The sequence below is a fragment of the Arachis hypogaea genome, chromosome 11, assembly GCF_003086295.3.
Source record: "Arachis hypogaea cultivar Tifrunner chromosome 11, arahy.Tifrunner.gnm2.J5K5, whole genome shotgun sequence".
NCBI lineage: Eukaryota > Viridiplantae > Streptophyta > Magnoliopsida > Fabales > Fabaceae > Arachis > Arachis hypogaea.
In genome coordinates, this window is record NC_092046.1 from 61,727,593 (window position 1) to 61,754,941 (window position 27,349).

Below are 27,349 nucleotides of genomic sequence, written 5' to 3' on the forward strand. Positions count from 1 at the left end.
GATAAGATAACTAACTTATCTTATCTAAAAAGGTCACACCACACCATTATAAATACACTGGAGCACCCAGGTATAACTCATACTCTGATTCTACAAAAAACCTGTTTAATACCCATGCTAACTTAAGCATCGGAGTCTCTTGCAGGTACCCCCACCTTGCGGTGATGAAGGATCAGCAGTGCAGCCAAGTTCAACAAGTCGGACACAACAGCTCCGGCCTCCACTTACAGCCGGACACGTTATCTCCGACCAGCACAGAAGATCTCGTCTGAGATCGACCTACAATTTCAGGTAACCCTCGGAACACTATCCAAAACTGAAGCCGAGTTTGCACTATCCAAAGCTCACGAAGGAATCTGTAAAAACACATTCTGGAGCTCGGAGTTTAACTTCAAAAGTCCTCCGTGCTGGTTTCTTTTGGCCTACCTTAAAACAAGATAGCCTCACTAAGGTTCAGACATGTGAAAATTGCCAAACGCACCACTCATACACATTCTAGCCGAACATCTACATCACTTCGACATAAGTTGGCCCCTTAACCGCTGGGTGCTCGATATTCTCGGTCCATTCCCAATGACACCGGGTCAGGTAAAATTTCTCGTTGTTGCAATTGATTATTTTTCAAAGTGGGTTGAAGCCCAACCTTTAGCTAAGATAACATCCCAACAAATGATCTCTTTCGTCTAGAAAAACATTATTTGCCGCTTTGACATTCCTCAGCATATTATTATTGATGACAATGGTTGCCAGTTTGTCGATCAAAGATTCACATCTTTTTTGCAGAATCTTAAAATCAACCATCACTTCGCTTCCGTTGAACATCCTCAAACAAACGGATTGGCAGAAGCAGCAAACAAGGTAATATTGCATGCTCTAAAGAAAAAGTTAGATGACGCCAAAGGACTTTGGGCCGAGCTTATACCAGAGATCCTTTGGGATATAATACCACACCCCAATCGTCAACAAAGGAAACCCCATTCAGACTTTTATACGGCTCCGAGGCCATGATACCACTGGAAATCTCACAAAATTCCATAAGGACTCAACTCGCTGACCACGACGAAGTTCGGTGAGCCGAGTTAGATATCATCGAGGAAATCAGAGATATCGCAACACTCCGACAACGCGCGGCACAACAAGTCATAGCTCGACGACACAATAAGTCGGTTAAAACCCGATCATTTCAGAAAGGAGACTTAGTACTTCGAAAAATAGAAACTGCTCGGAAAACATTAACACATGGAAAACTCGCCGCAAATTGGGACGGTCCATACCGAATTACTGAAGTCCTCGGCAATGGTGCGTACAAACTAGAATCGATAAACGGTACAACTCTACCTAACACCTGGAATGTTTCCTCCTTAAAGAAATTTTATAGTTAAAAGTCAGGGACATGCTTGTACTTTTTTCCTACTGCCAAGATTTTTCCCAAAAGGGTTTTGCTTGGAGAGGTTTTAACGAGGCTAGCCTACCTGAACCTTTGTAACCGAAGGTTTACCAATTAATATATGTTCAGAACTTCGTTTCAATATTTATTCTACACCGAATTCAGTATTTATCAATTTTATTTCAATTCACACAAGAAGCGCTTCCGCTTATACGAATTCCAACTTGCCCAAGTTCGGCAATCAATTCATTCAACAAATAAGGAATATCTTAAGCAAGAATTCCTATCAATCAATCAAACGCCTTCTTAATACCTCAGAACCGAAGAGGTCAAACGATATTCTCTAAACAAACATCAGTGAACAAGCTAATCAGAAAACTAATCATTACATCATTATAATCAAAATGTATTGCCCTTTCAGGCTGCAGTTATCCAAAAACATCTTCAAAAGTAAAAAAAGCTCTAACAAACAGAGCATTACAAATCCAACAAAAAACAAGTTCACTTTCAGAAAATGCTAAATATTTTCAGCCTATCTTCCGCAACACCATCATCTTCGACCATCTTCCTATCCCGAACGATCTTCCTAGGATCCATCTCAGACAAATCCACTTCAGGCTCCAGAAACTTCACTTGAATGGACGCTCTCTCAAAACCCTCCACAAATGAGTCTAAAATCTCATTTTGCCTTTTCTTTTCCATTTCTTTCAGTTGAGAAGTTACATCAATCAATCGAGTTTCTACACTTGCCAAATCAGCCTCCTTCTTTTTCAAATCCTCGACATCCTTAGAATAATTATCCTTCATTTCTTATAACTGTTTTTCAATCTCAATTAACTTCAACCGTAGCTCAGCAACCGCATTCTTACTCTGAGCCAACTCATTTTTTAACAAATCATAATCCTCCTTCTGCACCCCCAACTTCTTATGCTTCAACTCCCGGCTGCGACCCAAACTTGCCATTCTCAAACCAACTACCTATAGGATATCCAAAATAAAAAATAAAAAATAGCAACATTTACACAAATTCAATAAAGACAGTCTGCTTTCTGAGCTTACCTGCATATATTGCAGTATATCAATTTCTCCAACTTCATTCGCCAAGGACACGTCGGCCGATGATTGACAAACATCGTCCACCACAGCCATGTAAGGAAAATCCCTCCCTCAGACCGACAAGCCATCACTATGCTTGGACGCTTCATGTAGCTTCTTCTGATTCGACATAAATGCATGGATTTCTTCTAAAGAAACCTCATTGTCCTTCTGGCTGGACTCCTCAGACAAATCCAGAACATCAGTTTTTCTCTTCTTCAGTATAACCTTCCTCCGTCACGCGACGGGCTGATTAACTTCTGCAGCCACAGTGATTTTTTCCTTATTTGACGAAGAAACATCTTTTTCCAATTTTTTATTTTTAAAACGAGATCTCAGAGAAGCAGCCGAAACACCAGGATACTTACCTCCTGAAAATACAATAAAACACTGTAGATTAATAGCGTTTTCAAAACAGAAAAACAAAAAACATAACACACCAACTCACCCATATACTCTATCGCAGCCTTTCTATTTTCCTCCCACTTTAGCAGATCAAACATTGAGATTAGGTCTTTCCGATCAATACCCTCCACCAGAAACTCAATTATACAAACATTCCTCGAACTAATAACTTCGGCCCCGAGTATGTTCTGAGGTTCCGAGAACCACCACAACGGAAACCTCTCGACTAACTACTCATCCATATAAAACGGAAACTCTTTTTCCACACTCCTAACTTTCAGATACATCTCTTTAAAATCCTTGAAGGAAGACTTATACAGTTTGAAGATACCAAACCCAGGAGTAATATTCAGATTAACCCACCCCCCTTTCCGAACTCCTTTAGCTTGAAAGAGAGAGAAGAACAAGTCTACAGATGGTTCTTCCTCAAGAAAATCCATCAAAATTTCAAAACATCGTAAGAACGCCCAACCATTAGGATGAAGCTGTGACGCAGCGCAGTTTAGCTGTTTTAAAACCTGACACTCAAACGCCGTAAAAGGCAACTTCACCCTAAGCTCTTCTAGAACACAACTATGCATATAGAAGTAATCGAACCCCTATTCCCTATGATACACCCTATTGTCACTGCTACATGGCAATAACTCCACTTGAACCTCAGACCCAATCCTAACAATCTTAGACATATCTACCTCTTTAACACCTGCCTCATCAACAAACAGAGACACTCGAGACTTCACATCATTACTGACCCAGTCGTATGACTAGTCAATCTCACCTTTCTTCTCCTTTTCAAACCCCATAAACACACACAGAAAGAAAAGCAAAGAGAAGAAGCAGAAAATGATAACTAAGGGAGAGACGAAAAAACATGCATACCTCTTTTACTCATTTTGTTTTCGAAATAGCTAAACCAAGCATCAAATGTAGCCAAATTAAAGTCTCAATTGGAGCCCAACCATCCAATTAGTCACATAACAAAGACTATTTCAATTCCAGCAACTGCTGCCTCAATCACATCAAACGGCGCAGCTTGCATTGGAAATGAAAAAAGCTTTTAATTTTTTCAGTTACCTTTCTCTCTCCTCAGTAAGATGCAGACACGACTCTCCCACGTTTTAAACAAACACACTTTTTAATGAAGTAAGGTGAATTGGGGGCTCCATGACTAACTCATTCAACCGAGTTATAACTCATGAAAAAGCTCAACCTGCTTCATTAAAAACTCTCCTCAGGTTAAACTTGGGGGCTATGATATAGCAGTTACAAATACGAGTTATAACTCGGTATCATACGTTATAGCTCGATTTTTATGAGCTATAACTCGACCGAATAATACTTCAATCCTAACATCTAACCAAACAGTACAATGATCGGATACGTTATCAATACTCTTCAAACCGAGCTAAATGCTCGAACCATAACTGACAGAGATCTCACCATACAAAAGCAAGGTAAAGTATCTCCTTCTGGGCAGAATTAAGAAATAATACTAACTTAAGCATTGGAGTGCCTTTGCAGGTACACTCCCCCTTCTCCCCACTCACGAGTTACGAAGTGAAAGCTCGGCCAAGAGAAGTTCATAGTTCAGTATTCAGGAGGAAAGCTTAGCAACTTGTTGTTAACTGCTGACCTGCTCTCCAGTATTTCCAGGCAAGAACACCATTCATTTTTTAACTCTTTTACCATCGCATACCCCCTTCCCAAATCTTCATTGTGCCGTCTGTCTTCTCTCACTAGTCTATCTCAGTGTGGCCGAGTTTCTTCTCCATCAAGTCGTCGATTTATAATGAAAATAACCATTCATATACTTAGTAAAATAAACATCCAACAAATCTCATTGTATTTACTTAAATCCAATCCAAATTAAATAAACATCTACTTTAGAATGAAAATAACCTTATAAAAATAAATATCCAACAGAATTTTATCAAACATATTAAATTACTTACTCTAGTGCATCCATATTTCTATTTTATTATAATATTTTAATTATTTTCATTGGATGAACCGTTGTTCATCAATCATGGCTCATATCAGCACCAAAATTTTGGTCACAACTCATCATTTGGAAGTCGCACATACAAACGAACAAAATCATAGCAATATTTCACTACTCTAATGTAGAAGTGGACAGGCGGCATCTTCGATCGGAATGCGTGGTGTGACGCAGAAAAGAAGAAGACCAACGGCAGTTTCGATTGCATGGTTAGTGGTTGCTACGGCACGCAGGGGAGGAAGTTGTGATGGCGTGACGAGGGTGGGCGCATCTTTGTCTGGAACGCGCGGTGCAACGCAGGGGAGAAGAGGACGAACGACGACTACGCTTGCATGATCAGTGGTTGTTGCGGCGCGCGGGGGGAAGCTATGATGACGTGACGGGGGTGGGGGCAGCGTTAAGGAAGAATCTGTGCAGCGCGAACGGAGGATGCTGGAGGCTGTGATGACACGATGGAGGTGGGGCCGGCGCAAGGAGAAATTCGTGCGACGCGACGGAGGATACTGGGCGACGGCTAGCGAGAGAAGGAAAATGCAGCTAAGGAGAAAAGAAGTTTTTTTAATTTAAAATTAGGATTACTTGTGATAGTATCCTTTTAAGAGAATCCAAATCAGCCCTGACAATTACTTCGAAAGACAACGAGACTCCTGTGCAAAAAAAAAAGTCAATATTTTTTTTGGCACAGGGACTAATCAGACCCAAAAAAAAAAAGATCAGGAACCGGATTAGGTGTTTTTTTTTTTTGGGACCTCGTCTTTTTGAGATAATTGTTAGGAGTCGGATGAGATATTCACTCTTTTTTTAATGAATTTTTTAATTTTAAAATTATATTTTTTTAACTTATTATTCGTATTTTTTCACACTGACCGTATGAAAACTTTCTGATCCACAAAAGCTATACAAATTTCTATTGGAGAAATTGTGCAGTAAAATTGCGAAGTGAATTGTATCATCTAATTACTAAGTTATGATGCATTAATCATTAGTGTTATATGTTCAAGGTTATTTGTATCCTTACTTTCAAAAACCATGTGAATGATGCTACAAAGCAACAGGACAACAGCATATCATTAATGATAGTACTAACCTTAGTCTTGCGAGCTAACTTTTAAATCTCTCAACTCCATATTGAGTCACAATTAGGCAGGAGATGTGTTGGCTTTATCCTTTAAACTGAATCAAATTGATTTTTCAAATTAAGTAATATGTTTTACATTAGTCTTTAAAATGATAAAAAAAATTTGCTATTAAACCCATATTGATTTAGGTTAGTTAATTTGAAGAATGAACTTGATTCAACTAAAATTAGAACAATCAAAGATAGGTAACCAATTAAGAGTGTAGTCAACGTCAACTATAGCGAATTAGTAATTTTTTTTAGGATAAAGTGTTTGTTTGGGCGCCATTAAATTGATAAAGAAAAAAGATATTTTTTAAATAAAAAATCTTTATTTTTAGCATGTTTAAAAAATTTTTAATAGTAAAAATAAAAATATTAAAAAAAAAGCATCTTTTGTAAAAAGTTTTAATTTATATCTTTTTTTAAAAGAATTTTTTAAAAAAAATAATATTTTTCACTTAATAAATGAACAAAAAAGTACTTAAAATCTTATTTTACATAAACATAATTGATAGATAAAAAGATTTTTTTACATGAGATATCTAAACATAAAATCACTTTTACTTTTATAAAAGATTTTCTAAAAAAATATCATTTAAAAAAAGATATTTTTCGAAAATAGCATCCAAACAAGCCCAAAATATATTTTTTGTCCCTAAAGTTTGACATACATTTTAAAAATACCTTTAAGTTTTATTTTATTTCAATTTTATCTTAAAAGTTTTCAATTGGCATAAAATATACCCCTAACAGTTAAATTTTTAAAAAATTTAAGACCAATTTAACAACAATGAATGACAATTATATTTGACTTACTTGTGTTAAAAATTGTTCTTATGAAATTGTAGTTGAATTGTCCTAAATTTTTTGAAAAATGAGCAGTTTGGGGAATATTTGATGCAAATAAAAAATTTATTAGACAAAATTAAAACAAAATAATACTTAGGGATATTTTTGAAATTTTTTGCCAAACTTCAAGGATAAAAAGTATGTTTTACCCTTTTTTATTTTGAATTTTTTTAAAGAAACATAAATTCAAATTATCATGAGAAATATCCAAAACCTAATAAAAAACGTCCAAAATCTAAAAAAAAAATCTAACTCCAAATAATAACAAACATTCAAAATCATTTTAAAAACCTCAAAATTCATTTTAAAAATTTCTAACAAAAAGAAACATTCAAACTTAACAAAAAACGACATATTCAAAATCTTTTTAAAATTTCTAAACCTAATAAAACGAGACATTTAACAAAATATTGGAAAAAGAAGATCTGAAAAACTAAGAAAAGAATCATCTAAAACTATTACAAAATCCTAAAAGAAGAAATATCCAAAACATAAGAAAAAGAAACATCCAAAACTTAGAAGAAAGAAACGTCCAAAACTTAATAAAAAACATCCAAGATCTAAAAAAAGCATATAACATCAAATAATAACAAACATCCAAAAACATTGTAAAACCATTTTAAAAGCTCATTTGAAAATTCCAAAAATCATTTAAAAATTTTCAAAATCATTTAAAAAAATTTTAATAAAAAAAACATTTGAAACTTAACAAAAGAAACATAAAAAATCTAACAAAAACAAGATATCCAAAATCTTTTTAAAATTTCAAAACTTAACAAAACGAGACATCCAACAAAATACTGAGTTATTAAAAGATATTATCCAAAACCTAAAAAGAAGAAACATCATCTAAACATAAGAAAAGGAAACATTTAAAACTAGTAAAAAGAATCATCAAAAATCAAGCAGAAAAAGAAGAGGAGCAGCACAGCTATTTTGTGCTCTTCATAGAGGAGGTGTGATCTGCGGCCTTATTCTTCGTTGAAACACGAGCGACGCTGCGGCTTCGCGAAGGAGGCATTGCGGTGGCCAATGACCAAAGGAGGAGGGGCGTCGGTGGTCGGCAGCACCGAGCAACGGCAGTGTCACTCACTGTTCTGTGCTACGCGCGTGCGGCGACGGAGGGGACGTTGTGTCCGTGCGTGCGGCGGTGGGAGGGCATTGCGTTGGCAACGGGAGGGCGTGACATGCGTGCAGACGGCGGAGGGAGGCCATTGCGTGCCTGCAGCGGTGGTCGGCGATAATGACAGTGATGCGCACGTGACTGTAGAAAGAGGGATAAGGATTTGTGTTATTGTTTCTTTCATTGTGTACGGTCAATCATGGTTCTAAAAACTAGACCGAATTGGTCGGTTGGACCGGTCTAACTATAAACCAGCAGTATTAATGGTCCGGTTAATCATGTAAAATCGCTAGTTAAAAGATCGGTAAGAGACTGCTGAACCGGTCGAGAGTCGGGTGATTAAACTAGGCCGGGAACCGGCCGGTTTGAAGGAAACGACGCCGTTTTGGCGGACTTAGCATCTGGAACTCTAAATCACTAACCATTCCTCTCACTTCACTTGTCATTCCTCTTACTCAAGCAGAACTCTGAATCACTCCCCCTTCTCCACCTCTAGCCTCTCTTCGGGCCACTGCCACCTTGCGTCCGTCGAGCCTACCGGCGCTCGTCCGTCGAATCTGGTCCAGTCGTCGTCCCCACTGATTCAGTCGTCGTGTCGCGTCATTTTTGTTCATCCGCGTCGTCTCTATTTCGCGGCCGTCGTTTGTTTTAGTTCTGTCGCCTGTGTCTTCCTCCTCAGTGCTCCCGTGCTCCCTCTTCCTCATCTCAGTTTAAGTTCTGGCCTTCATTTGTGCTCCCTCGCCCTCCTTTCTGTTCAAATTTCAGCCCTAGTGGAATGTATTGTTGGTCTTTGCTATTGTTTTTTGTTGTTTTTATTTAATCTTTGGTGTTGTTGCTGTGTAAAAACTTTTAACTTTTCATCTCTCTCAAGTCATAATCTCTGAGTCTCTCTGACTCTATCCCTTTGAAATTTAAATTTCGCACGACCGAATCGTCAATTTGGAGTATCGTGAGGCTTGCCATTGCTAGTGGTGGTGGTTGGACAACGTGACAGCATCTCTGCGTCTCTGGTCTCTGGCTCGCTGCTGCTCTTCTCCTCCCCTTATGATGCATTATTGATGATTTTGCTGAGTTTTGAGTTATTAATTTGCTGAATTTTTATTTAAACTGCTAAGCAACAACTTGCTTTCTGATTTTGTTATAATTTATTCTGATTTGTTAATTTAGAAGATTCTAATTTCTGAATTCTGATATATGGATGTTGTTCCATATGGTCATGTCTTAGGAATCAGTATTGATTAAATTAATCCTTAATTCAGTATAGGAGATTCACAGTTCAAATTGTACGTGCTATCAGTTGGAAAAAACGAAAAATCTATTTTAATGTCCAAAACCATGGTAATGACATGAATTTATTTTTGCGTCCTGCTATAGATTATTGATGATAAGATCTGGGTTTCTTTGCCAGTTTTCTTGGCATCTTCAATTTTGTACTGGTGATAGCTTATCATTTTGTTATGGCTGATCCAAAGTACGAAGGGAACTATGTACTGTGTGGTTGTGATTTTCATGTTGTAAAATTAGCTATTTTTCTAAGAGTAGTTAAGTTGATATTGAAAGGAACTTCATTTTGAGTATGTTATGTGAGTTTACTGCTATATCTTATCAAAGACTAAATTTACACTAGATGAATTTGCTCGATGAATATTTTGTTCAGAAACCACTTTGAATGATTATTAATTAGCTCTATTCACTGTTGTTGTGTTCGTCTATGCTCTGCTAGCACTCTAAATTTCACTACATTGTTGTGTTTTGTGCTCATTGTTTTTAATTCAATGAAGGAATAGATGAATTGAATCAACTTAATTAATTAAATAAGTAGATGATCGAATATTTGTTATTGATTTGATTAATTTAATGATTTTTTTTGTTTTATTTTTTGTGACTATCTTAATGAGTTTAATAATAATATAATGACTAAAGAATGATAAATTATTAATAATTGATGAGGACAAAAGTTATATTAGATTTTGATTGTTGTAGTATTTTAAATTTGGAAGATATTTTAAAGTTTATATTAGATTATAATTATATTTTAGGATATTTATTTATTATTTTATTATAAAACGGTTTTTTCAATTACAGTATAATCGATTGAATCAGTAAACAAGTGAACCAATAACTAAAACAGTTGAATGATCAGTTTGATTTTTAGAATCATGATGTCAATAAAATGAGTGTAAAATTAGAGTTAACTCTTTTGGATTTTTTTAATTAGCTGCACTACTAATTAATCCCTTATATTTTTTCAAATTCGAAAGATTAAGTTACACCTAAAATTTAAACGTTCCATTTGAACATTTGCTAGTTTAATTTCGATTGGACCTACTACAGTTGAAGTGGCAAAAGGTTTAAATCCAAAACAATGGAAATGCAAATAAACAAACAATCATGCTACACATCTATATAATTTTGTATCTAAGTTTATCTAAGTTGGTCCAACACTAAAAAAATCTAATACCATTAAATGAAACGTGAAATACACGCGCCTAACACATTCGAAACCGCTCTTACCCAACGCTTCTTATCTTCTTCTTCTTCTCAGGCTCGTTTACGTACGGAGCGTCTTCTTCTTCTTCGCCTTCTTCTTCGCGTTCCTCCTCCTCCTCTTTCTTTTTCGCATTCTTTCTTCTTCACGTGTTTTCTCTTTATCGTCATTCTTTTGTTGTTGCTGCTGCTGTATTATTTTGTCTTTTCCTCCTTCTCTCTCCGGTGAAGAAGAAGGTGAGGAGGATGAGTTTTGAATTGTGCAGAACAAAAATGAATGAACATGTTATTATGGTGAAACAATTGTATAGTACTAAATGAATGGAATAATATCCATTATATAAATTCAAATTCGAACACTTTTCTGCATAATGAATTGAACACGTACTCACGGTGAAACAATTGTATAGTATTGAGTGAACAAAACATAATCCATTATATAAAATTAAATTCGAACAGCTTTCTGCATAATGAACCGAATGTGTATTCATGGTGAAACAATTAAATAGTACTGAGTGAACGAAACATAATCCATTATATAAAATCAAATTCAAACAGCTCTGCCTATAATTTACAGATTATCAATTCAATTTAATTCAATTCAGTACACCTCCGTCCATTCAATTCAATTTAAATTAGCAATTGCATTCCATTCAATTTGATTCAACATTGAATAATCCAAATTTCGTCAGTTTGATTCGTTTCAGAAGAAGAATCCAAATCGCTTTCATTTAACTAATTTGAAGTTGAGTCATTCATTATTTCAATTCAGAAGTGCAGATCGAAGAAGAAAACAAAGAAGAATAGGAAGAAGATAAATGCAACGTAACCAGATCGAAAGAAGAAAACGAGAAGATGAACGCGACCAAAGGAGAACGACAAAGGCAATGCAGATCAATAAAGAAGAACGCGAGTAGGGAAGAAGAAGGTTTACGTTGTAGCAGAAGGTTTACGTTGAGCAAAGCTTTAGATTGTAGCACGTTATATGTAGTGCGTGTATGACAAACGAGTGAGAGGGGAGGGGAGCGCGTCTGACCAATATTGCTTGGATACATCTTTTACATGGATGTTGAGCATTATTGATAAAACAAAATATTGCAAAGCTAGCGCTAGTAACTTACACTAGTCAAACTGCATTTATAGCTTATAGGTGTAGGAAATAAGGCTTTGGCGTCAGCTTGTTTCGGAAAAACATAAGTTTTTGGCTTGGTTGTGTCTTAAGGAGGCTCTTCCTATTGCAAGTTTTCGCTTTAAAAGAGGGATGTCGTCATCGGATAGGTGTCCAAGATGTCTTTCTAGCCAGGAATCAGTTTTACATTGTATTCAGAATTATCCAAAAGCTCAGCTTGTTTGGCATAGGTTTGGATATTTCTTGTCATCCTTTGGATTTGAAGAACTGGTTCTTGTATCATAACAGAGAGCATCCGTTCAAGTTCTTTTCGGGACTTTGGTGGATATGGAGAGCAAGGAATAATGACATCTTTAATCCTCATGAAACTTGGCCTCCAGAAAAAGTGATTTGTCTGACATTAACTTCAGAAAAGGAGCTTAGGAATATTTTTGAATTACAACGTATGTCCCTTCCATCTACTCTAAATGGTTTTTGGAATCCCCCATCCATTGGTACTTTTAAGATTAATTGTGATGCTAGTTATTTTGGTTCGGGTGATAGTGTTGGTTTTTTGCTTGTGTTATTAGAGATTGTAATGGGAGTTGGCAAATGGGGGTGTTTGGGAATGATTGAGAGTAATAGTTGTTATGATAGGTAACCAGAGATTAATGGGCTGGATGGCGCTGGTTGGCCCAATCGTCTGAGGGAGGAAGCTTTTGTCAGGGTCTGCACCTTGGGGGCCTCCGTCCGACTTGTGAGTATGAGTGAATGGGGGGTGGTACCTGCAAAGACACTCCGATGCCTAAGTCAGCAAAGGGGTTAGCAGGTCTAGAGAGTATTGGGACTTAGAGATACCTGAGGGGTGTCAGTGTATTTATAGTGGTAAGCCAATAACCACCGTTGGAGTAGTGCCACTTTTCTAGGGTGTTAACCGTCCCTTTATCTTAGGGAAGTTAAGATATGGCTCGTGAAGTGGTTAGAGAGATTCTAGGGGCAGTTACTCGTTCAAATGAGTGCTTATCTGCCAGTTAATCCTCGTTCCCGACTTCTTTAGAGCCAGTCGTGACTAGTTCCGACTTCGTAGCGGCTAATCTGGTGAAAGGTGAGGCCAACCTTTTGGGTTGGGCCTTTTTATTTGGATCCTGGGCCTTATTCGTTGGGCCAGGGTATGAACAGTGCCCCTACTCGAGCCCAATTTCTCTTTAAGATTTGGGTTCGAGTATACTACTCGGAGTTGTAGCCGACTTGTTGGGGGACCGACGTGATGTTCCGAAACCGACGTGACTTTTTGTGACCTTTTGGTTCTGACAGTTACGTCTAATCAAGCGTCGTGTCTGTTAGGGATGTGCGTAGGGATTGATGGTCTTGGTAACGGTGCATTTTCATTAATGACTGCCCCGTTTTTACCATCTTGCCCCTAACGTACTTATAAATACTTTCCCTCTCTTTCATTGTTTCGTTTCTGCGATTTTTCAAATTTTCCCTTCATTCGTTCGTGCTGCATTGTTGCATCTTCGAAGGCTTTTCGTTTCCTTCAACCCTCATTTTCGGATAAAGGTTAGTTCTTTTTGTAACGTGCTTTTCTATTTGCAGGCCTTCATTTTGTAGATAGGTTGGTTTGTAGACTTCAGTTCCGTACTTCCTCCTTTAGGGACCGTGTTTTTAATTTTCCTTTTCTTTTTCCCTTGTAGGTTTTTTGCTACCTTTTTAAGAAAAAGAAATGGCTTCCGTAGATATCCTTTCTCAATGGGTTGATGTCACGGTCCTAGGGGAGGAACCCTTGGTCGATACTGAGTTTATCACCAACCTTCGCACTCATCACAGAATTTGTACTTCTGAGGATGACGAGCCGAAGTATGAATTGGTAGTCCCGGGTCCTGAAGACCGGGTTTACTTTGGGAGAGTCAATGAGGCGGCCCCTCATTTTTTCTTTATGTATGAGTGCATGATCACCCGTTTGGGTGTTTTTCTCCCTTTTTCAAACTTTGAGATATCTGTTTTGCACCACTGCCGAGTTGCCCTTACCCAGCTTCACCCCAATTCTTGGGGTTTTTTGAAAATTTACCAATTTATTAGCTAGGCTTTGGAGTTTCCGACTTCTTTGAAGATTTTTTTCTATCTCTTCTACATGACCAAACCCTTCAGTGGGCTAAACAATAAGCAACAATGGGTGTCTTTCCGAGCCATACAGGGTCGGAGAGTTTTTACCCTTTTTGATGAATCCTTCCATGACTTTAAAAGTTATTTTTTCAAAGTTCAAGCCGTAGAGGGTCACCATCCCTTCTTTCTGGATGATAATTCTTCTCCCCGATTTCCTTTATACTGGCTGGAGGCCTCCCCCTGCGAGAAATATGGTTTGGATGACCTGGATGAGGTAGAGGCAGTCATTGTGGGGTTCCTCCGAGAAGTGTGGGGGAGGGCCCCATACTTGGACACAAAAAAGTTTCTCCAGGGGTCTCCGACCTTTGTCCAGGCACAGCTAGGTAGCTTTTATTTGTTTGTTAGATTTCCGACTTGTCTGACTGAATTATCCGACTTGTCTGATCTATCTGTTATTGTCCTTTCAGAGATGGCAAAGGCAAACGCTCAGGAGTCTTACCAAAGGGTCCAGGAGGCTAAAGCAAGATCTCGTGCCAGGACTGGTGGCGTCAGGGTGGTTATCTCTCCTCCTCCTCCTCCTCGGAACGTTGGGACTCCCTCTCAGCCCATTGTAATTTCTTCTTCAACTTTCTCTCAGCCACCCCCCTCTGCTCGACCTTCTCCTGAACCAGAGAATAAGAAGCGCAAGACCTTAGAGTCTGGCTCTTCTGGTGAGGTGAAGGCGGATGCTCTTGCATTCGTCCGAAAGAACATCTATCCCAATGTTCGTATAAGCATGGATGATGTTTCTGTTTGGCGCCACCTTACCACTCTGGTTGAGGAGAGCCTTAAGGCGGCGGGGGTTTGTGGCAAACTCTTAGATATTTTCGAGAAGGCTCCTCTCAGCTCTTTAGAGATGACCTCGAGGGTCGAAGAGCTGGAAGGAAGGCTTCTCATATATCAGGAGCACGAGGGGAAGTTGAAGGAGGAAGTCGCCAGGCTGAGGGAGGAGAGAGATAACCTCCGGGAGAGGGAGAGGAAGTTGCAAGCCCAATGCAACATGGAGGTCGGTTTGAGGAAGACAGCACAGGATAGTTATCAAAGTTTGTTTGATGATCTTGTGTCTGTGAAGAATGATCTGCTGAATTCTCGGAAGGCATACGCCGAGTTGGAGGACTCTATTGCTGATGGCGCTGAGGAGGCTTGGAGGATTTTTAAGGGGCAGGTCGGAGTCATTGCTCCTGACTTGGACCTCTCTCCTTTAGATCCCGATAAGGTTGTCATCGATGGTGCCATTGTAGATCCCCCTGTCCCCGAGATTATTTCCGAGTCAGATTTGAAGACTCGGGGGCAAAGGATTATAGAGTCTCCTCCTCGCCCTAAGGATGCCCCGAGTTCCTCCACAGTTCCTCCGACTTCCTCTCCTTCTTCTATAGATGCCTCTCTTCCCGGCCCTGGTGGTGGTGATCCGTCTACTCTCCTTCCTAAAAAATAATTTTGTTGGCTATATGGGGGCCCGGCCTGTGGGTCCCTCCTTTTTTAAACTCTTTCTTTGTTTGTGTTGGTGGTGATTGAACAATTTCTTTTGGCCTTTTAAGGCCGTAAACAAAATATTTATAAGTACCCTTTTTTTGGATAAGGGTTTTGAGCTTTGGAAAATACCCTTTTTTGACTAAGGGTCTAAGTTACCTTATGCGTGCATGCTTCTCTGATTTCGAATTTCCCTTTGATCTTTTCTGGAAAAACCTTTTCTTTGGCTTTGTCTGCCTTTCTGAACCTTTTTATTTAAGGATCTTTAGGGTAGCCTTTTAATCTTTTCTTAGGTTTTTTCCTATCTCTTTTCGATTATTCCTAGTACTCAATTTCGTTTTATTGAGTTTTTATGACTTAGGCTATTTTCGTGATTTATTTCTGTTTTACTCGATTTCTCATTCCGACTTATAAGTCGGGATGTTTTCGAGTTTATTATTATCAACTTGTATAACCTTTTTACGCCGACTTGTACCTCGTCGTTTCATCCTGACGACCATCTAGGTCGGTCATGGGATTTTTACGTTTTGTCGAGCTTAAGTCGGCGCGTTTCGTAGAAAGGAATAGAAAACAATAAAAAAGGAATTTATAAGAGATATTTGTAAGATGAAAAGATCTTTATTAATTGGGGGGGTACTTCATTGCTACTAAGGGTTTTTGATAGTCTATTTCCCTTAGCCCCTACTATGATGCCTCGTTAAAAACCCTTCTTCAGAAAAAATCCTTTGGTTCTGGGAAAAAATCATGAAGTTGGGAAAAGAGTACATCAGGGAGTAGAGTTCGCTTTTAGCTATAGTACCTTTTCATATTACAAGCATGCCACGACCTTGGTAACTCGGTGCCGTCCAGGTCGGTCACTTTATAATGGCCTTTTCCTAAGATCTCATTGATTTTGTATGGTCCCTTCCAATTTGCAGCGAGCTTTCCTTCTCCTGATTTGTTGACTCCAATGTCGTTTCTGATCAGGACCAAGTCGCTTAGGGTGAATGTTCTTCGGATGACTTTTTTGTTGTATCTTGTAGCCATCCTTTGCTTCAATGCTGCTTCTCTTATCTGGGCTTCTTCTCGGACTTCGGGGAGCAAGTCGAGCTCCTCTTTGTGCCCCTGTATATTCCCGATCTCGTCATGGAGAATCACTCTTGGGCTTTGCTCGCTGACTTCTATTGGGATCATGGCTTCTACCCTATAAACTAGTCGGAAGGGAGTTTCTCCAGTGGCGGATTGGGGTGTCGTCCTGTAGGCCCATAGCACTTGGGGGAGCTCTTCGGCCCAAGCTCCTTTTGCATCTTGTAATCTCTTCTTTAGCCCTGCCAGTATGACTTTGTTGGCCGCCTCGGCTTGCCCATTGGCTTGCGGGTGCTCCACCGAGGTGAACTGGTGTTTGATTTTCATACTGGCTACTAGGCTTCTAAAGGTAGAGTCGGTGAACTGGGTTCCATTATCTGTAGTAATGGAATGAGGTATCCCATACCTTGTGATGATATTTTTGTAGAGGAACCTCCGACTTCTTTGTGCGGTGATGGTGGCCAATGGCTCTGCTTCTATCCACTTTGTGAAGTAATCTATTCCCACGATCAGGTATCTGACTTGTCCTGGCGCCTGGGAAAAAGGACCTAACAAATCCATTCCCCACTTTGCAAAAGGCCATGGAGAAGTGATACTGATGAGCTCCTCTGGTGGGGCCACATGGAAATTTGCATGCATCTGGCATGGTTGGCATTTTTTCACAAATTCCGTGGCATCTTTCTGCAAGGTCGGCCAGTAGAATCCTGCTCGGATTACTTTCCTGGCTAGTGATCTCGTTCCGAGGTGATTTCCGCAGATCCCACTGTGGATTTCTTCTAACACTTCGGTGGTTCTTGAGGTCGGTACACATTTTAATAATGGTGTTGATATCCCCCTTCTGTAAAGGATATTTCTCACCAAAGTGTAATGTTGTGCTTCCCTTCGGATCTTCTTAGCCTCCTTTTCCTCCTTGGGGAGGATGTCGAATTTCATGTATTCGACCAAGGGGTTCATCCATCCGAGGTTTAATCCGACTACCTCAAGGACCTCTTGTTTGTCTTTTTCTTTTACTACGGAGGGTTTCTGGAGAGTTTCCTAGATCAGGCTTCTGTTATTCCCTCCTGGTTTAGTACTTGCTAACTTGGATAGGGCGTCTGCTCTGCTATTTAGATCCCGAGTTATATGTTTGACCTCGGTTTCTGCAAAGTGCCCGAGATGTTCCAGAGTTTTTTCCAAGTACTTTTTCATATTTTGGTCCTTCGCCTGATACTCTCCACTTATCTGGGAGGTCACCACTTGCGAGTCGCTGTATATCATCACTTTTGTAGCACCGACTTCTTCCGCCAGCTTCAATCCAGCAATCAGAGCTTCATACTCTACCTGATTATTTGAAGCTGGGAATTCAAATTTGAGGGAAACTTCTATCTGGGTTCCCCTTTCATCCACCAATATTATGCCTGTACCGCTTCCTGTTTTGTTCGAGGATCCATCTACATAGAGTTCCTATGTAGTTGGTTTTTCCTCTTGGTCTCCTGCGTATTCTGCGATGAAGTCGGTGAGGCACTGGGCTTTAATCGCCGTCCGAGCTTCATACTTCAGGTCGAACTCGGAGAGCTCTATTGCCCATTGAACCATTCTCCCTGCAACATCCGTCTTTTGGAGGATTTGCTTCATGGGTTGGTTCGTGCGGACTCTTATTGTGTGAGCTTGAAAGTAAGGTCGTAGTCTTCGTGAGGCTACTACCAAGGAGTAGGCAAACTTCTCCAGTTTGTGGTACTTTAGCTCAGGGCCTTGTAGAACTTTACTGATGAAATATACTGGGTGCTGTCCAACCTCGTCTTCTCTGATCAGGGCCGATGAGACGGCCTTGTCTGCTACAGATAAGTATAGGACGAGGTCTTCCCCAGCTATAGGTCGGGTCAAAATAGGAGGTTGGCTTAAGAATCTTTTGAACTCCTGGAACGCCTCCTCGCATTCAGGAGTCCATTCAAATTGACATCCCTTTCTCAATAAAGAGAACAGTGGGAGGGATTTTAGCGCCGATCCTGCCAAAAATCTGGAAAGGGCTGCAAGTCGGCCATTCAGCTGCTGGACCTCTCTTAAACAAGTCGGGCTTTTCATCTCTAGGATAGCTCTACACTTGTCGGGATTAGCTTCAATCCCTCTTTGTGTTAGCATAAACCCTAGGAATTTTCCTGCCTCTACTGCGAAGGCGCACTTTGCAGGATTTAGTCTCATCCCGCGCAACCTTATGGTGTCAAAGACTTGTGAGAGGTCAGACAAGAGGTCGACTTCTTTCTTGGTCTTTACCAGCATATCGTCGACGTATACTTCCATTAGGCTCCCTAGGTGAGAGGCAAACACCTTATTCATCAACCTCTGATATGTGGCCCCTGCATTTTTCAATCCGAATGGCATGACCACGTAGCAAAAATTAGCTCTGGGCGTGATGAATGATGTTTTCTCCTAGTCTAGCTCAAACATCGGGATTTGGTTATACCCCGAGTAGGCGTCCATGAACGACAAGTATTGATACCCCGAGCTGGAGTCCACTAGGGTGTCAATGCTTGGCAGTGGATAAGGGTCCTTGGGACATGCCTTATTTAAGTCGGTGTAGTCGACACACATTCTCCATTTGCCATTTTGTTTTTTGACTAGCACTACATTGGCTAGCCATGTTGGGTACTTGACTTCTCTAATGAAGCCGGCTTCTAGGAGCGCTTGTACTTGCTCCTCTACTATTAGGGCTCGCTCTGGGCCGAGCTTGCGTCTTCTCTGTTGTACAGGTCGGGATCCCGGGTAAACCGAGAGCTTATGGGACATGAGCTCGGGGTCTATCCCAGGCATGTCGGAGGCCTTCCAGGCGAAGAGATCGGAGTTATCTCTTAGGAGCTTAGTCAACCCTTGTTTTAGGGTTTCCCTTAGGTTGGCCCCTATGTGAGTATTTTTTCCCTCCTCTTCGCCGACCTGTATCTCCTCGGTTTTTCCTCCCGGTTGTGGACGCAGCTCCTCTCTAGCCCTTGCGCCTCCGAGCTCTACTGTGTGAACTTCTCGGCTTTTTCCTCTCAGGTTTAGGCTTTTATTGTAGCATTTCCTTGCCAATTTCTGATCTCCCCTTACCGTTGCTATCCCCACTGAAGTCGGGAATTTCATACAAAGGTGAGGGGTGGATACCACCGCTCCGAGTCGATTAAGGGTAGTCCTGCCAATTAAAGCATTATATGCTGACCCTACATCGATGACTATGAAGTCTATGCTCAGGGTTTTTGATTTTTCCCCTTTTTCAAAGGTGGTGTGGAGGGGCAAAAACCCTAGTGGCTTTATTGGTGTGTCGCCTAGTCCATATAAGGTGTCGGGGTAGGCTCTTAATTCTTTCTCATCCAACCCTAGTTTGTCGAAAGCGGGCTTAAAAAGAATGTCCGCTGAGCTTCCTTGGTCTACTAGGGTTCTGTGGAGATGAGCATTTGCTAGGATCATAGTTATTAACACTGGATCATCGTGTCCAGGGATTATTCCTTGCCCATCTTCATTTGTGAATGAAATGGTAGAAAGGTCGGATGACTCTCCTCCGACCTGGTAGACTCTCTTGAGATGTCTTTTGCGAGAGGATTTGGTGAGTCCCCCTCCCGCGAACCCTCCTGAGATCATATGGATATGTCTCTCCGGAGTCTGCGGTGGTGGGTCTCTTCTATCCATATCGTCTCGCTTTCTCTTCCCATGACTGTCCGACCTTTCTATGAGATATCTGTCGAGCCGACCTTCCCTAGCCAGCTTTTCTATCACATTTTTAAGGTTGTAGCAGTCGTTTGTGGAGTGAACATATATTTTATGGTACTCACAGTAGTCGCTGCGGCTCCCCCCTTTTTTATTTTTAATAGGTCTGGGGGGTGGTAGCCTTTCAGTATTACAAATCTCTCTGTATACGTCCACTATAGAGACCTTTAGAGGAGTATAAGAGTGATATTTTCTTAGTCTATCGAGACCGAGTTCTTCTTTCTTTTTGGTTTCCCTCTCTCTTTCTTTTGTTGAGGGAGGGTGCCCAGGTCGCCAACTCAGGTCTCTTAACTTAGCATTTTCCTCCATGTTGATGTACTTTTCAGCTCTTTCCTGTACATCACTTAGAGAGATGGGATGTCTTTTGGATATGGACTGTGAGAAGGGACTTTCTCTGAGCCCATTGACTAGCCCCATTATGACTGCCTCGGTGGGCAGGTCTTGAATCTCTAAACATGCTTTGTTGAACCTTTCCATATAGGCTCGTAAGGATTCTCCGACCTCCTGTTTTATTCCCAGGAGACTTGGTGCATGTTTAACTTTGTCTTTCTGGATAGAGAACCTCATCAAGAATTTCCTTGAGAGGTCTTCAAAACTGGTGACCGACCTCAGGGGGAGGCTGTCGAACCACTTCATCGCTGCTTTTGACAAGGTTGTCGGAAAAGCTTTGCATCGCGTAGCATCGGAAGCGTCAGCCAGATACATCCGACTTTTAAAGTTGCTCAGATGATGCTTTGGATCAGTGGTTCCATCGTAGAGGTCCATATCAGGGCTTCTAAAGTTTCTCGGAACTTTAGCCCTCATTATGTCCTCACTAAAAGGATCTTCCCCTCCTAGGGGGACTCTTCTCTACTATCACGGGAGTTCCGACCTTTGAGGGAGGATTCTAGCTTTAAGAGTTTTTCCTCTAACTCTTTTCGTCTATCCATCTCCTCTCTTAGGCGCTTTTCTATCTCCTTTTGTCGCTCCCGTTCCTGTTCTAGTTGTTCCAAACGATTTTGGTGAATATGGACTAACCCCATAAGCTCAGTTGAATGGGACTGTCCGTCCTTCTCTGACTCACGGCCTTCCGAGGAATTCACCTTCGGGGTTTTGACTCCGGAGGTTCCTTCTTTGTGTTGATCGTTGGTTTCCTGATGGAGGGTTAGGTCCGCGTCACTATTTCTGGTGTCCAGATTCTCTTGTTCAGAATCTGTTTCCACATGACCCTCCTCAGGGGATCCGTCCGCCATCACTGGTTGATCTCTCGGGTCTCCGGCAACGGCGCCAATGTTACGATAGGTAACCGGAGATTAATGGGCTGGATGGCGCTGGTTGGCCCAATTGTCTGAGGGAGGAAGCTTTTGTCAGGGTCTGTGCCTTAGGGGCCTCCGTCCGACTTGTGAGTATGAGTGAATGGGGGGTGGTACCTGCAAAGACACTCCGATGCCTAAGTCAGCAAAGGGGTTAGCAGGTCTAGAGAGTATTGGGACTTAGAGATACCTGAGGGGTGTCAATGTATTTATAGTGGTAAGCCAATAACCACCGTTGGAGTAGTGCCACTTTTCTAGGGTGTTAACCGTCCCTTTATCTTAGAGAAGTTAAGATATGGCTCGTGAAGTGGTTAGAGAGATTCTAGGGGTAGTTACTCATTCAAATGAGTGCTTATCTGCCAGTTAATCCTCGTTCCCGACTTCTTTAGAGCAAGTCGTGACTAGTTCCGACTTCGTAGCGGCTAATCTGGTGAAAGGTGAGGCCAACCCTTTGAGTTGGGCCTTTTTATTTGGATCCTGGGCCTTATTCGTTGGGCCAGTGTATGAACAATAGTATTCTTCAAGGAGAATTGTTTGCCATTTGGAGAGGATATCTCTTAGCTTGGGATGTGGGTCAACGAGATGTTATTTGTAAGACGGATTGTGTGAAAGCATTTAATCTTGTTACTCAAGATGGTTTTGGGTTTATTGATCCATTGGTACTCAAAATAAGAGATATCATGCATTGGAATTGGCGTGTTGACTTTCATTTGATTATGAGAGATGCAAACACATGTGGAGCTTCTTTCACCTTGAGAGGAGTTTAAGAGTAGTCTTAAACGAGACTGTCCCTCTATTTACACAGTTCCTTGTTTTGTTTGTTTTGTTTTTCTTTGTTTAGTTTATTTCAATCAACAAAAAAAAAAATATTATGAACACCGAGTTCGTTGCTCAAGGCCAGGGCTGATAGGAAATGAAGTAGACAATCCAACTTTCAGCTGATACGAAGTTTCTTCAATCGCTTTCTGGCAACGACCCAAGAGTTGCAGAAAGATAGCCTTATCACTGATCAATCTGTAGAAATTTGCAAAATGAACAAGCTGCACGGCTATTTTTAACACTGAAAAGTGCTTAATACCAACAACACCAAAGCCCCAAAAAAAAAAAAACGTCTTTGAACTTTGATCTTATAGCATTCATGGTTTGAACCATTCTTGACATTTCAGAACAAGCCCAGACTAGTGCCATGAATGACCTGATGCATGAATATTTATCAGTTTAGATCTGGTAAAATACTCGGTAATGAACCAAAAATTGCTGCTACCAAATGGCATAAACATCATATAGTCAGCTAAAACATGTGACACTCTAAAACCAAACAGCATTCCGAATGATGAAAACTTCACCTAATGTCACCGTTGGCTCTGTGCCCTGGCTCAAGAGTCTATAATGTAGGTTGGCACTTGAAAATTTCCAAGTTTTAACATTTGGTGTGCGGTGCTAACACATCCATGCCCAGAAGAATTCCGATTTAACAAGATTGGAGCCTCGAACAGAAATCATCGTAGCAGCAGTACTTGTAAGCAAGTCATCACCATAACACAAGTTAACTCAGTTTAAACCAAAACCATGGCAAGTTGGCAACATGAGTTCATAATTAAGCACACACCTTCAGATTAATAGACAATGGAACAGTGTAGAACATTCTTATCGTGCAAATGCTTTGAATTCAAAAACATACAAGAAAAGAATGCACAATTAACAAACCCCAATTTGATGTCTCTAGTCAAAGACTGTACAATGCCTAAACTAAAAGGAATACAATTGAAGATGAAAATGAAGCAAAACTACAACATGATTTAAAACCGAAAAAAAAAAGATAGATCATCATGACACTAGTTCTTCTTGGCTCCTAATGCAATTGTATGAACTCTTTCAACATCAATCCAAGCCTCTGCAGCCTGCAGAACCAGATCCAAATCTTCTTCGTAAAAAACAGAAGGCATAATAAAAAAGTACACAATCGGTGAGTGGCAACAAATAAAACAATGACTCATTCATCAACCAGAAAAAACTAGAACACCATTTTAAAAGAAGAATCACCATCACCAAGCACTCTTCTTCTTGGAGCCAGGATAAAACTCAAGGTACCACTTAACAAACTTCCTTAGCCCTGTCCCCAAATCAGTAATGGGTCTATACCCAAGCTCCTTACTCGCCAAGCTAATATTAGCATGAGTGAACCTCACATCCCCATTTCTCGGCATCGCCACCACTTTCTTCTTCGCCTTCACCTTCAGCAATCTCTCAAGAATCGCCACCAGCTCTGACACCGGAACCGGGGAAGTATTCCCCAAATTAAAAACCCTCAACTGCGCCGGTTCCTTCTTCTTTCCCCCACTCCCGGTACTCTTCTTCGCTGTATCCAGAGCCCCCAAGAACCCCTTCACAACATCATCAATGTAAGTAAAATCTCTAGCAACCGTTCCACCATCCGGCGCCTCAAACACAGTGATCTGCTTCCCCTTCAGTATATCCTTCGTGAAGAAAAAATACGCCATGTCGGGCCTGCCCCAAGGCCCGTAAACCGTGAAGAACCTCAGGCCCGTGATTGAAAGCCCGTAGATGTGATTATAGCTATGGGCTATTTCCTCCCCTGCTTTCTTCGTTGCCGCGTAGAGGCTCGCGGGCTGGTCCGTACGGTCCTTCTCGGAGAAAGGAACCTTGGAGTTGAGCCCGTACACAGAACTCGACGAGGCCCAAACCACAGCGGGCTGAGGGTTCGCTGTCTTGCATGCTTCTAGAAGGTTCACGAACCCAGCGACGTTGCTGTGGACGTAGGAGGAAGGGTTCTGCATTGCGTAGCGGACTCCAGCCTGAGCAGCCAGGTGAGCCACGTGTGTGAACGGCACGACGTCGAAGAGCTTTCGGAGGAGTGCGGCGTCGTTGATGTCGCCTTCGACGACGAACACGCCGGCGCGTTCCAGGAGGCGCTGCCGGGCGCGCTTCAGGTTCGGGTCGTAATAGCGGTTGAAGTTGTCGAGGCCGAGGACGCCGTCACCGCGGCGCTTGAGTGCGAGAGAAACGTGCGCTCCGACGAATCCCGCGGCGCCGGTGATGAGGACGGCGAGACTGGAAGGGGAGGCACGGCGCGCCGACCTGCTCACGCGCTTCTCCCAGTCGGAGCCGCCCCAGGAGGTGGCGGAGGAATTGAAAGAGTTGCCGCCAAGAGTACGGCGGCGCGTGGCAGGGGTAGTGGCGGAGGGAGGGGATAAAAGGAACAGGAAGATGAGGAAGGCCACGACGAAGGTGGAGAAGATAGTGAGCTTGGAGAGTGAGGAATGAAGCCTCATTCGGTGGTTAATGTACGGCGATTTCTCTGGTTTTTGCTTCCCCGGCGTGGAGGGCGCGTGATCCATCAAATTTAATTGCGACATTTTCACAAACACCTCAAGTGCACACTTTCATTCAGTGCAGCAGCAGAAAAAAAAAGAGGAAGATGAAGAAGGAGGAGGAGAAGGGTTTAGAGAGTGTAGGTTAAGGGTTTATTTTTTTGTTTCAATGTTTTCTTTTTCCCCCTAAATTTCTCTTTGCTGCGATAAGAAGCTGGGGGGTGTGTGTTTTTATTTATATCTCACGTGTGCTTAAAAACACGCACATGGGTTTGAGTGATTCATTCTGATCCATGAGGTTAATGCTGGCATATCTCTGACTAGCAAAGATTAAGTTTCGTTTATAAATGCGTGAGATTATATGTGTTTGATTAGGGAATCGCATTAAAATTCAGAGTATACAATAATACAATACAATAATAGATTGGATAGTTTGCAAGTGGAATTATTGATTACTGAAATTTTCCTTTTCAATTTTTCGTCTTTGCATAATGGTCATGGAAGGTGAGGTTGAGCTCTTTTACACGGGATCACGGTAGACGAGTATTTCTTGCCTGAGTTTTTGAGAAAATAACGAATAGGTTCTTGACTCTTTTTTCTGCGGATATTTTTGTCTTTAACCATTGAAAAATAATTTTAAGTCTTTGACGTCCTTAAAAGTTGGACGGATTAGTCCTTCCATCCAAATGCCTCCGTCAGATCCAACAGAAAAGTCTGATGTGGCTCCCGTAATGCTTGTCACGCGTACGCGTGGGTTATGCGTACGCGTCGCCTGGCAGACTTCCCTCTCACGCGTACGCGTCGCCATAAATTCAGCAAATCCTCATTTCTTCATGATTTCTCCACTTTGCATCCTTTTTTTTCATTTCTTTCAAGCTATTCTTGCCTTCAAAACTTTAAATCACTCAAACAAAATATCACTTTTGGTGAGTGTTTGGGCTGAGTTTTGATGAGATCCACGTGCTAGGGGACTCCTTGGGCATTCCTAGGGGGTCTTCTTTGGGCCTTTGGATGCTGGGCTCTGCTCTTTGGGCGCTAGACGCCTGGAAGGGGGTAGGAAGCTGGCGTTGGACGCCAGCTTTGGGCTTTCTAATCCGAAGCAAAGTATGAACTATTATATATTGCTGGAAAGCTTTGGAAGTCAGCTTTCCATACTCGTTGAGAGTGCTCCATTTGGACTTCTGCAACTCTAGAAAAGCTCTTCTGAATACAAGTAAGTCAGATTTGGACAGCATCTACAGTGCTTTCTCTGTCTCTGAATCAGACTTCTGCTCCAACTCCTCAATTTTAGCCAGAAAATACTTGAAATCTCTCAAAAACACAAAAACTCATAGTAGAATTCAAAAATGTGAATTTAACACTAAAACCTATAAAAACTAAATAAAACTACTAAAAACTATATGAAAGTGATGCCAACAAGCGTATAAAATATCCGCTCATCACAACACTAAACTTAAACCGTTGCTTATCCCTAAGCAACTAAAAACACAATAGGATAAAGAAAATTAAGATACAATAAATTTCTAAGCTTCAAATGAAGCTTAGTTAAAATAAGATGAGCGGGACTTAGTAGCTTTTTGCTTCTGAATAGTTTTGGCATCTCACTATCCATTGAAACTCAGAGATGTTGGCATCCTTAGGAACTTAGAATCCAGATGATATTATTCACTCTCCTAGTTAAGCTTATTTTGATTCTTGAACACAGCTTTCTGAGTCTTGGCCGTGACCCTAAGCTCTCTGTTTTCCAATATTACCACTAGATACATTCATGCCACAGACACTTTAACTGGGTGAAGCTTTTCAGATTATGACTCAGCTTTGCTAGAGTCCCCAGATAGAGGTGTCTAGAGTTCTTAAGCACACTCTTTTGCTTTGGACCACGACTTTAACCGCTCAGTCTCAAGTTTTTCACTTGACACCTTCACGCCACAAGCACCTAGTTAGGAACAACTTGTTTTAGCCGCTTAGGCCAGAATTTTATTCCTTTGGGCCCTCATATCCATTAATGCTCAACGCCTTGGGTCATTTTACCCTTGCCTTTTGGTTTAAAGGGTTATTGCTTTTTTCGATCTGCCCTCCTTTTCCTGCATTTTTGGGCAGTAATGGATTTTTCTGCTCTTTTTATTTTATTTTATTTTATTTTATTTGCCATTTTTCTTTCTTTTTTCGCATGCATATTAAATTTTTTTTTTTCTTTTGCAACATGCTTTTTCTTTTGCTTTTTGCTACTTTTTCTTACTTCAAGAATCAATTTTCAGAATTTTTAGATTATCAATAATATTTTTCCTTTTTTCTTATTCTTTCAAGAGCCAACATTCATAAATTTCAACTTCAAATATGCACTGTTTATTTCATACATTCAGAAAACAAAAGCAGATGACACCACATCAAACTAATTAAACTAATCTTATTTTAGACTTGAAATTCATGCATCTCTCAATTCTTTTCAATAAAAATTTTTCATTTAAGCAAGATGAGAGATATATGAAACATTTTACAATTTAAAGACATCAATACAAATGATCATGCAACTAGAACAAGAGAACAGAAAATAAATAGACAGAAAACAGAAAAATAACAGGAAAGGGGTGTAAAGAAAACAAATCCACCTGAATGAATGGTGACTAGTGCTCCTCCTTGAAGATCCAATGTAGTGCTTGATCTCTTCTATGTCACTCCTTTGTCTTTGTTGAAGCGGCTGCACAGGTTTATGTGCATGCTCTCTAATTTGCTCCATCCTCTTCTTCTATACTTAAGAGTG

General features: G+C 40.8%; 1 protein-coding gene across 1 annotated transcript; it reads right to left on the reverse strand.

Annotated features, from left to right (window-relative positions):
* Positions 1 to 22,846: 22,846 nt before the first annotated feature.
* LOC112721876 (UDP-glucuronate 4-epimerase 5) lies at positions 22,847 to 24,956 on the reverse strand. The gene has a single exon (XM_072206909.1). It carries the CDS (start codon positions 24,631 to 24,633, stop codon positions 23,302 to 23,304), a length of 1,332 nt encoding a protein of 443 aa, XP_072063010.1. The 5' UTR covers positions 24,634 to 24,956; the 3' UTR covers positions 22,847 to 23,301.
* Positions 24,957 to 27,349: the final 2,393 nt, after the last annotated feature.

What these genes read in the sequence shown, in the direction of transcription:
- LOC112721876 (XM_072206909.1), bottom strand. Translation starts at nt 24,633, where the DNA reads ATGTCGCAATTAAATTTGATGGATCACGCGCCCTCCACGCCGGGGAAG.